The 12,969-nt window shown below is 39.0% G+C and overlaps 1 protein-coding gene across 1 annotated transcript in view; it reads right to left on the reverse strand.

Annotated features, from left to right (window-relative positions):
* Window positions 1–12,969, reverse strand: part of LOC126088260 (spatacsin) — a 388,646-nt gene that overhangs the window by 280,808 nt on the left and 94,869 nt on the right. The window contains exon 10 of the mRNA XM_049906389.1: window positions 9,606–9,787. Coding sequence (XP_049762346.1) covers window positions 9,606–9,787 — 182 coding nt within the window. The remainder of the gene's footprint in view (window positions 1–9,605; window positions 9,788–12,969) is intronic.

Below are 12,969 nucleotides of genomic sequence, written 5' to 3' on the forward strand. Positions count from 1 at the left end.
TACCAGCACAGCAAGGCCGTTTTGGTTAATGTTACAAGGCCAGATCAGTCAATCATCCAGACTGTTGCCCCTGCAACTACTGAAAAGGCTGCTGCCCCTCTTCAGGAACCACATGTTTGTCTGGCCTCTCAACAGATACCCCTCCGTTGTGGTTGCACCTACGGTACGGCCATCTGTATCGCTGAGGCACGCAAGCCTCCCCACCAACGGCAAGGTCCATGGTTCATGGGGGGAGGCCAAAAAAATTATGGACTTACAATTTTTTACTTTTGACACTTTTATGTCTAACAGTCATTCTAATCTGGCTTCCCATTTTAGGTTACTGGGTCTCACCCCCACAGTGTTTTTTTTCCAAATAGCAAGTAATATATTATCAAATTTGGTTGAAATCAATCCACGAGTTTAGGAGCAGGTTTCTACCTGTTGCTTTGCCCACATAAGCGTATGTCATATGTGTTTCATGTATATTTAACATATTTCACACATATTCATACATATATTTCACCTATATCTTTAGAAAATTTCATCCTGCTGTTCCATTTTCATGCAGCTCAACGTTTATGATGTCATATCTCCTGAACCATGTATCGTACAATGATATAATTTTGGAAGTACATGCTGTGGTGTGTGTGGCTATTGTCTGCAAAATGTGTTATGAACAGAGTTTGTAGCAAAGAAGTAACAAATTTAAACATCATGCATGGTGTGGCAGTTTTTCATGCATCTCAGTGCTTATGATGTCATATCTCCTGAACCATGTGTCTACAATGATTTACTTTTGCTGGTACATTCAGAGGTATATGCAAATATTGTCTGCGTAATGTGCCACTAATATAGTTAGTAGTGAAGAAGTAATAAAATAAAACATCATTCTTCTTGCAGCACTTTTAATGCATGAACAGCACAAATGTTTATATATATATATATATATATATATATATATATATATATATATATATATATTTAAAAAGAAAGATGTGAGACTTACCCAACAAAAGCGCTGGCAGGTCGATAGACACACAAATAAACACAAACATACACACAAAACTCTAGCTTTCGCAACCAACGGTTGCCTCGTCAGGAAAGAGGGAAGGAGAAGGAAAGACAAAAGGATATGGGTTTTAAGGGAGAGGGTAAGGAGTCATTCCAATCCCGGGAGCGGAAAGACTTACCCTAGGGGGAAAAAAGGACAGGAATTTTCCCCCTAGGGTAAGTCTTTCCGCTCCCGGGATTGGAATGACTCCTTACCCTCTCCCTTAAAACCCATATCCTTTTGTCTTTCCTTCTCCTTCCCTCTTTCCTGACGAGGCAACCGTTGGTTGCGAAAGCTAGAGTTTTGTGTGTATGTTTGTGTTTATTTGTGTGTCTATCGACCTGCCAGCGCTTTTGTTGGGTAAGTCTCACATCTTTCTTTTTAAATATATTTTTCCCACGTGGAATGTTTCCCTCTATTATATATATATATATATATATATATATATATATATATATATATATATATATATATATATATATATATATATATAAAAACAAAGATGATGTGACTTACCAAATGAAAGTGCTGGCAGGTCGACAGACACACATACGAACACAAACATACACACAAAATTCAAGCTTTCGCAACAAACTGTTGCCTCATCAGGAAAGAGGGAAGGAGAGGGAAAGACGAAAGGATGTGGGTTTTAAGGGAGAGGGTAAGGAGTCATTCCAGTCCCGGGAGCGGAAAGACTTACCTTAGGGGGAAAAAAGGACGGGTATACACTCGCACACACACACATATCCATCTACACATATACAGACACAAGCAGACATATTTAAAGAACGCCTGGAATCCCTACCCAGTCTGTTACCCCCGGAAACCATCCTTGTAACCATTGATGCCACTTCCTTATACACAAATATTCCGCATGTCCAGGGCCTCGCTGCGATGGAGCACTTCCTTTCACGCCGATCACCTGCCGCCCTACCTAAAACCTCTTTCCTCATTGCCTTAGCCGGCTTCATCCTGACCCACAACTTCTTCACTTTTGAAGGCCAGACATACCAACAATTAAAGGGAACAGCCATGGGTACCAGGATGGCCCCCTCGTACGCCAACCTATTCATGGGTCGCTTAGAGGAAGCCTTCTTGGTTACCCAGGCCTGCCAACCCAAAGTTTGGTACAGATTTATTGATGACATTTTCATGATCTGGACTCACAGTGAAGAAGAACTCCAGAATTTCCTCTCCAACCTCAACTCCATTGGTTCCATCAGATTCACCTGGTCCTACTCCAAATCCCATGCCACTTTCCTTGACGTTGACCTCCACCTGTCACACGTCCGTCCACATCAAACCCACCAACAAGCAACAGTACCTCCATTATGACAGCTGCCACCCATTCCACATCAAACGGTCCCTTCCCTACAGCCTAGGTCTTCGTGGCAAACGAATCTGCTCCAGTCCGGAATCCTTGAACCATTACACCAACAACCTGAAAACAGCTTTTGCATCCCGTAACTACCCTCCCGACCTGGTACAGAAGCAAATAACCAGAGCCACTTCCTCATCTCCTCAAACCCGGAACCTTCCACAGAAGAATCCCAAAAGTGCCCCACTTGTGACGGGATACTTTCCGGAACTGGATCAGATTCTGAATGTGGCTCTCCAGCAGGGATACGACTTCCACAAATCCTGCCCTGAAATGAGATCCATCCTTCATGAAATCCTCCCCACTCCACCAAGAGTGTCTTTCCGCCGTCCACCTAACCTTCGTAACCTCTTAGTTCATCCCTATGAAGTCCCCCAACCACCTTCCCTACCCTCTGGCTCCTACCCCTGTAACCGCCCCCGGTGTAAAACCTGTCCCATGCACCCTCCCACCACCACCTATTCCAGTCCTGTAACCCGGAAGGTGTACACGATCAAAGGCAGAGCCACGTGTGAAAGCACCCAAGTGATTTACCAACTGACCTGCCTACACTGTGAAGCGTTCTATGTGGGAATGACCAGCAACAAACTGTCCATTCACATGAATGGACACAGGCAGACAGTGTTTGTTGGTAATGAGGATCACCCTGTGGCTAAACATGCCTTGGTGCACGGCCAGCACATCTTGGCACAGTGTTACACCGTCCGGGTTATCTGGATACTTCCCACTAACACCAGCCTGTCAGAACTCCGGAGATGGGAACTTGCCCTTCAGCATATCCTCTCTTCTCGCTATCCGCCAGGCCTCAATCTCTGCTAATTTCTAATTTCAATCTGTCGCCGCTCATACCTCACCTGTCTTTCAACATCATCTTTGCCTCTGTACTTCCGTCCCGACTGACATCTCTGCCCAAACTCTTTGCCTTTACAAATGTCTGCTTGTGTCTGTGTATGTGTGGATGGATATGTGTGTGTGTGCGAGTGTATACCTGTCCTTTTTTCCCCCTAAGGTAGGTCTTTCCGCTCCCGGGATTGGAATGACTCCTTACCCTCTCCCTTAAAACCCATATCCTTTTGTCTTTCCTTCTCCTTCCCTCTTTCCTGACGAGGCAACCGTTGGTTGCGAAAGCTAGAATTTTGTGTGTATGTTTGTGTTTGTTTGTGTGTCTATCGACCTGCCAGTGCTTTTGTTTGGTATATATATATATATATATATATATATATATATATATATATATATATATATATATATATATATATATATATATACCTAAAAACAAAGATGATGTGACTTACCAAATGAAAGTGCTGGCAGGTCGACAGACACACAAACGAACACAAACATACACACAAAATCCAAGCTTTCGCAACAAACTGTTGCCTCATCAGGAAAGAGGGAAGGAGAGGTAAAGACGAAAGGATGTGGGTTTTAAGGGAGAGGGTAAGGAGTCATTCCAGTCCCGGGAGCGGAAAGACTTACCTTAGGGTAAGTCTTTACCCTAAGGTAAGTCTTTCCGCTCCCGGGACTGGAATGACTCCTTACCCTCTCCCTTAAAACCCACATCCTTTCGTCTTTACCTCTCCTTCCCTCTTTCCTGATGAGGCAACAGTTTGTTGCGAAAGCTTGGATTTTGTGTGTATGTTTGTGTTCGTTTGTGTGTCTGTCGACCTGCCAGCACTTTCATTTGGTAAGTCACATCATCTTTGTTTTTAGGTATATTTTTCCTTCGTGGAATGTTTCCTTCTATTATAACCATATCATATATATATATATATATATATATATATATATATATATATATCTCCTGCCATATTTACAAGCTGGCTTTTTGATGGATGTGTTCTCTGTCAGTGTCCAGTAGTGTATTTTTTAATTGTGAGTTTCCTACCAGGCTCCATTTAGTAAACATTATTTTGATCTTGGAAAGTTGTGTGTTCAGTCCCACTGCCTGACATTCTGAGGTGAGATCCAATACCAAAATCTATAGCTCATCAGAATCATTTTACAGTAGCACAGTGACATCTGCTAATCTCATTTTGTTAAGTACCAATTATTATAATACATAAAAATGATTTGAATACCTCTTTCTCCCTAGTTTGGTTTTGACATTTCCATTTCTAGGATGGGGGAGATGGGATTACCTTTTGCCACTCCTTTGTACACTGTGAACTCTTAAATTAGTTTCGTGACACTGACAAAAGCTGCAGAAGTTTTGTATGTATGATACAGGATTTTAATAGATGCCATCTCCACCCCTTGCTCAACTAAGGCTTGCATGACAGCAGGATGGTTGACTGAATCAAAAGTCATGTCATAACCTACAGAAGCTGTACATGGTCTAGTGGGCTGACGCTGCTGTGGAATCCATTCTGCTCTATGGGTTGAGCTGTGTCAGGCATGCAACTGATATGATTTAACAATATTCTTTTAAAAATTTGTACAAAATCCTGAATACGCTTATGAGATGATAGTCTTTTATGTCATGAATGCTTCCTTTCTTATGGAGTAGTGCTTTGTTCCTTTCAGAACTGTAACTAAAATTATTGAGGTAATATGAAAGTGCAGTGACTGTTAAAACAACAGTACCAATTATTATAATACATAAAAATGAAAAAAAAAAAGATATAGCAACTGTATCCATGTATTATACCTCAGTGTTGCAAGAGCGAGAAATAACAACACAAGGATGAAATGAAAGAGTATAGTTTTTGTCATATGTCGCAAAGTTGACAACTACAAATATAGTATGAGTGCTGCTGCTGCTGCTGCTGGTGATGATGAATTCTTTCAGAACTTGTATTTTCCTTCCAAAGGGTTTGGTAGAAAGGTTGCAAAGGAGGGGCAGGTCACTCATGATCCGGGGTAAGAGTAATCTGCTCCTCCTCTCCAACCTTTGGTAGTCAATCACTGCTTCTTTCCTGAGGAAAAGACATGAAAGTTCTAGAAGCTAGGATTAATTTTAACTACTTTTAAAAATTGGTAGTGACATTATTTGGACTTTTGCCCTCTGTTGGTTAAGTATTGATGTGATTTTAATTTGAGACATTTACTTTTGTTTGGGAAGAGAAAGAAAACAGTGACAATGCCTTTGCTATGTTATTTCTCCTTGAGAAAGTGAGGTCAACATGGCATGAACTTATACTGATTGTGGAAACGAAGAAAAACTAAATGTGGATGGTCAACAAAAAAACTAGAGTAAAGCTTGAAGGGAAGTCACTGTTCTTGGACCATAATGATGGATGTGAGGGTCTCATTAATAATGTTTTGATATAATATTGAAATCTGGAGTTGACAGTGCACTCAGACTTTTGTTGAAATTCATTAACAAATCCACAAATATTATAAAAATGTGTGTGTGGGTTATGTATGTATGTATGTTCCACAGATTCTCATAAACCACTGGACCGATTTGAACCAAAGTTATCATTTACTGTCTGGAAAGAATCGCTGTGGGTGTAGGAACTTCCCATCTGTCAAAAGGGTGGGGGTGGGGTTGAAAAAGCAGTGTGGCTCACGATGCATGAATACCCATACTTTATTTATCCAGTATTTGAGAATGAGAGCAGATGATGATTTGCAACAAACCTTACACACAATTTCTAACCATTATATAATGTTGTCTCATTTACAATGCCCATAAAATACTGAAAAGAAAAAAAGGTTATTACATACTACATTTGTGCTGTTCATGCATTAAAAGTGCTGCAAGAAGAATGATGTTTTATTTTATTACTTCTTCACTACTAACTATATTAGTGGCACATTACGCAGACAATATTTGCATATACCTCTGAATGTACCAGCAAAAGTAAATCATTGTAGACACATGGTTCAGGAGATATGACATCATAAGCACTGAGATGCATGAAAAACTGCCACACCATGCATGATGTTTAAATTTGTTACTTCTTTGCTACAAACTCTGTTCATAACACATTTTGCAGACAATAGCCACACACACCACAGCATGTACTTCCAAAATTATATCATTGTACGATACATGGTTCAGGAGATATGACATCATAAACGTTGAGCTGCATGAAAATGGAACAGCAGGATGAAATTTTCTAAAGATATAGGTGAAATATATGTATGAATATGTGTGAAATATGTTAAATATACATGAAACACATATGACATACGCTTATGTGGGCAAAGCAACAGGTAGAAACCTGCTCCTAAACTCGTGGATTGATTTCAACCAAATTTGATAATATATTACTTGCTATTTGGAAAAAAAAACACTGTGGGGGTGAGACCCAGTAACCTAAAATGGGAAGCCAGATTAGAATGACTGTTAGACATAAAAGTGTCAAAAGTAAAAAATTGTAAGTCCATAATTTTTTTGGAGGTCCAAGGACACAAAAAGAACACAATGTCAGTCCAACTTTAGATGCAAATCAGTGTAACTAAATTTAAACTCAGGGTCACAGTAATGTGAGACAATTTTAGTTTCTCCACAGTTTACTGAGATAATTGTGCACTTATTAAGTAAAGTAAAGTAGTCATCAATCTGAAGATTATTTTGAACAGCACAATGCTTTACTAGGCAGGTCCTATTGGAGCTGGTTTACCACTGCCTTCCTCAGATCTTTAAACTGACTCACCCAGCCAGTTATAGAAGGATGTACAGTTTTAACGTGGATTCCAGACTACAGCGCAACTCTGCATTTTCTCATGTGAACCATTGATGAAAGATGTGATAAATTACAAATAAAAATCCTAAGCTATACCAGGAACTAAACGGAGACCTTTGGATTTGTAGTCTGGCACTTTACTACTGAGTCACCAAGTCACGCCATGTACAACTCTAAACATTGTTACTGTAAAATAATAATGAAGTCATTACCAGAAAAATATTGAGCTAGTCACTGTACTTGGTATAGTTTCAACTCACATCTTTGGGAATCTTGAAGAGTATTGCTGTAGACATTAAGATCAGTAACTACAAAACAAATTGTTACCAAAGGGAAGACACACACATCAGCTAGAGAAAAAGGTAGCTATGTCAAAAAAATTCCTCCGTGGAAACAGGATACTGCAGTCCCCCAGTTTAAGTTATGCTATGAATGAGAAAATATATATATATATATATATATATATATATATATATATATATATAATAGAGGGAAACATTCCACGTGGGAAAAATATATTTAAAAAGAAAGATGATGAGACTTACCCAACAAAAGCGCTGGCAGGTCGATAGACACACAAATAAACACAAACATACACACAAAACTCTAGCTTTCGCAACCAACCGTTGGTTGCGAAAGCTAGAGTTTTGTGTGTATGTTTGTGTTTATTTGTGTGTCTATCGACCTGCCAGCGCTTTTGTTGGGTAAGTCTCATCATCTTTCTTTTTAAATATATATATATATATATATATATATATATGAACTAAACGCAACGAACGTCAGCAACACTTCAAACCCGCATGCCACATCCAAAACAAACATCCCACGAAACAAAATAACACCACAGTCACAGCAACACGTAATAGCAGTGAAAACTTTGTGCTTGGCAAGAAATCATATAAAATTTATACGTAATGACAAATACAATTGAAAAAAGTGTGTGATCTTGACATAAAGAAGTAAAAACACCACAGCATCAAAAAAACTCAAACAACACAATACATAGTGATTCTTGGTTGGAAATTCACAATAAACAGAAAAATAAAATAATGTTTAGCTGTTTGCAGATGACAAGCTGTAGACTGCACAGTAGAACTAAAGCTACTAGCATAAATACCCAATAGCTCCATGTGAAGTACGTAAACAAATACATACATCCACTTTATTTTCAAATGTACTATAAAACTAGTAACCTTAGACATGTCATAAATAAACAACATAGAATGCCTCAAATCAGTGACACACGTCTCAGCTCCAATGTAAAATCCCTTTACAATAACTGCTCATTTTACAAATGTCAGCATTTTGCGTCAAAAGTTTCTTTAAAGGTCAATGTGAAGCAATTTTGCAGAACAAAAATTATCATACCCATAGAAAATAGCACAAGAAGTCTTGGTGAAAACAAAAATACAAAGGTATCTTGCATAAGGCAGAACTGCTCTCAAATTTTCTTAGCAAGTACAGAAATAAGAAGAACTGCAACATTCATATGATGATAAAAAATAATCAAAATCCTATCTGCTTCAGCATTATTTCAGTAGACAATTACAAGCGTTACAAAAGTAAAAAGGTTCAGATAATCTGTTTGGTGTTGAAAATTTAAAGGCTTTTCCTTGATATCCATTACAGTAAGATATTCTGGAAGTCATTTGTGAACAATTTCATCTTTTGAAATGATACTTGGAAGAATTTCAATACAAGAAAACTTTGATTCACTCTTGTGATTTTTAAGGATTCAGAAAATTTTGAAAAACCACTGCTGATGTAGGACAAGAGGATCAGTCATTTTTGGATCACATATTTCTTTTGGCCATTCTCTCAGTTTCACAGATGCCAGTTAAAAATGAATACCAAACTGTTGTTCAGGATACACATTCCAGTGAGAAATAGTCAATGAGTGACTTAGTTCTTTTTGTAACTGCAGTAGCATCAAATGGCTTGAGCTTGATATGTGGGTATCTTCAGCACTCTGCTGCAATAGATGATGACAGTTTACTGCCTGAGATATCGGTTTGGTATATGTGATCTTTTTGGGTGATCATCATATCCCACCAGGATCAATCTCCTTTTCTTTGTAGTAGAAAGAGTAACATCACAGTTTTTTCCACAACCATGGAACTGAATTTCAGGATGGTATGAATGGAGTTGGGGTAGAAGTAAATGTAACACTACAGATCCATGTGGCCAGATAATGAAGATATCACTAAAGAGATTTAATCATTCAAGCTTTTACCTAGGGGGCAAAAACTGCTACTTTAAATGACAAAGAGATTTTCTTAGCAACACCCTTGCCAAGTTTTCAAATTTCCTCATTTCCTTTCCTTCTTATTTCTCTTCTTTTTTTCTATTGCACATTATTTGCACAATGTTATTAAACTTGGCGGCACATGTATAAACAGTAAGATGTAGATCTCTTTCAACTTGCTCCAAATGTGCTGTAAAGACTCTTGCAGAAGAAAAATCCTCATCACAGTTACTGCAAACCAAATGTTATAAATAATATTCTGAGAAAGCCTGAGTGTTTACATTTGACCAATGAAAAATAAAGTATATTTACCTGGCACCAGAAAACTCAACTGCCTCTAAATGGTCTTCTAAAAGCAAAATAAATTTCCACGCCTCAATTTCAGGAGGGTCCAAGGAGTGGTGGTCAACCAAGTATTTTGCAACATTATCACGTATTTTTCTCTCACTTGATTTTCTAAATATATTTCTCAGCTCTTCTTCAGAATTATAGCCCTGTAAAATATGTAACATTCAGTTACACATCAAAATAAAGAACTTACTACCATGTTTCTAACAAAATATGTCTTAGGCTTACAGTATAATAGTTTTCAGGGTACAATTTGGTTGTTTTTTTTTTTCCCCTCTTTTGATTTCTTTCCCAATCCTTCTCCACACGCTCAATCTTTTGTCCCCTCCGCTCCCCCCCCCCCCCTACACCCTCCCTCTGTGTGTAATCCCCCCACCCCCACCCGTCGTCCTTGCCCCATCTGCTCTTATCAGATTACTGTTAGACCTTTCCCATGAAAATAAGTTTCTCCACTTATTAGACAGCATTCACATTCCCTGATCAACAACTCACTGTTCAGTACTTAATTCCTGTGATTATATTCTTTGTTCAGTACTTAATTCCAGAGACCACAGTAGCAGTGATATTCTTACAATAACTGAAATAAAAATTCGTAACAGTAATACACAGCTACACTAATCTACATTCTCACAGAAAAGATGTTGACTTTTCAGAAATGTATATAGTTTGCTACTGGGCACAAAACAATAACTAACTGCAAACATACTGTCTACATTGTATCATTACAAGTTTTGACATCTCATGTTGGTCTTCATTTGACAGTGTGATGGTGAATTTCAGAAATCATCCCCTGAAATAAGATCCACTCCATTTAATTTTCTCTCCACATCACATACCACCTAAAATAGTTTTGACCCATCCCCCCCCCCCCCCCAAAAAAAAAGGGTGTTCTCCTGATGACACTTGGTGAGTAGATTTTTTATCTATCCAATTAATGTGTGTTCTCCTGCTGCTGCTTGATGAGTAGATTTTTTATCAGTAACGTTTTACTGTCAAAAAAAAAAAAAAAAAATCTGCAACATCTTAAACATCTTAGACACACCCCTCTATGCTGAACCTGTACCAACTTCCTTGCCTTATGGATACCTGATGTAATACTTGTATACCCCATCTAGCAATGAGCAAACAAGTACCATTACTTACAAGGCATATTTCAACAAAGTGTAGTGAGTGAATAATAATAAATAATATCTTCCACCCAGGTAATAACTGATAAAATATTAAATTAAATGCAGCTAGCAGTCAATAGACTCTTATGATTCAGGTAATTTTTTTTAATAATATTGTAATGTATGTTATGTAATTGGAGTAATTGTATTAGTTCTATTTCAGCAATGGATGACATATCACATCTCCGTGCTTGTTGTGACCAGGGGTGAGCTGGAGAGTACAGAGACCTTTCAGGACAGCTAACAACAACAAGAATACGGATGAATAAAGATGACAAAGATGATGATGGAGTTTTTAGTTGCTGAGTAGTCAATATCATGGTTATATGAGCCCATGTTGAATACGAATGTATGCATTTGAATGCCTGTGATTGAGTGATAAAAGTTTTCCTCAGAAAAGAAATTGAAAATGATGATGCACTATGGAAATATATTAGCATTTTTTGAAACAGTATGACAACATCAATATTTGGACAAATGCAAATGACTCCCACTTGAGGACATATCTGCAGGGAGACACACCATCCCTGTCCCTCCAGACATCACCAATACTGGTACTAACACTGCTCAATTTAATATGCTCTCAGGTTACACATTATATTGTGTGGCAGAGCTTAAAATGTAAAAGAGTTTAGTTTTTAGGTTGAGGAAGTTATAATTTCACATTATAAGAATATTAAAATAAACAATAAAAATATGCATTATCTTGTGTATGTCATCACATGCACTCAAGAACATGTTCTCACAGTTCAATAAAATTATGGCAATCTGAAAATAAAACACTGCTTCGTGTAATAAGGAGTAGCTTGAATGTAATACCGTAGATTGTTTCCAATGGAAAATCCCAGATGGAATAATGACAATATTATAAAAAGGATAGACTGCTACTCACCATATAGTGGAGATGCTGAGTTGCAAAGAGGCACAACCGAAAGGCTGTTAAACAAATAAGTTTTTGCCCAACTGTGTGTGATGAGAGATGCAATCTGGGTGCTGGGGGTAAGGTGGAGGCTGAGGTGGGAGAGGGAGGGACAGCAAGACAGAGGTGGGGGATGGTAAAGTGCTGCTTGTGAGAGCATACAGAGACATGGTGGGGAGAGTGTATTGCAGATAGATACAGTTAAGAGAAGGGCAGGGGGATGGGGCAGGGTTGTGGGAAAGGAAAGAAATAAAAATGCTGCGGGTGGATTGGCGATATAGAAGACTGGGTACTGCTGGATTGGGAACAGGAAAGGGGACAGGTGGGTGACGGACAGTGACTAACAAACACTGTGAAAGCAGTCATGTTATCTATGAGCTAAGCTGCAACCACTGTGCTGCATTCTACATGAGTATGACAACCAACACCACATCAATGGCCACAGAAAAACTGTGGCCAAGAAACAGCTGGACCACCCAGCTGCTCAACACACTGCCCAACAGAATGCTCTAAACTTCAAAGACTGCTTCACAGCCTATGCCATCTGGATCCTTCCTACCAATACCAGCTGTTCTGAACTGCGCAGGAGGGAGCTCTCTCTGCAATATATCCTACGTTCCATTAACCCCTTGGTCGCAACCTTCATTAGTCACTGTCCTTCACCCACCTATAGCCTTCCCTGTTCCCACTCCAGCACTACACAGCATTCTATTCCACCAATACACCCACAGTCTTTTTACTTCTCTCCTTTAGCACCGCGCACCCCCTTCCTCCCCTCCACATTGCGACTAATCTCCCAACTGCACCTAGCTGCCATACCCTCTCCCAACCATATCTTTGTATGCTTCCACAAACAGCACTTCATTGTCCCTCACCCCTATCCTGCTGCTCCTGCCTTCCCCACCCCACCCCAGCCTTCACCTTAACCCCACCACATAGATTGCTTTTCCCATCACGTGTAGCTGCTCACAGTCTGGTTTCGGTGGCCAGAGACAGAGATCACATGTGTGAGAGTTGTGTTTACATGAATGTGTTTGTGTGTGTTTTATACTTCAGAAGAAGGCCATTTGGCCAAAATTTTACTTGCTTTGCAATCTTTTTGTTGTGCCTGTCTGAGACTCAATTTTTCACTATATGGTGAGTAGCAATCTATATTTTTCGTAATATTGTCAATAGAATTTTTCCACAGTACGAAAGGCTGTCTGACCACTAATATAAAAAAGGAGAAAGAGGCAGCCAC

This window comes from Schistocerca cancellata, chromosome 6 (assembly GCF_023864275.1).
Source record: "Schistocerca cancellata isolate TAMUIC-IGC-003103 chromosome 6, iqSchCanc2.1, whole genome shotgun sequence".
Lineage (NCBI taxonomy): Eukaryota > Metazoa > Arthropoda > Insecta > Orthoptera > Acrididae > Schistocerca > Schistocerca cancellata.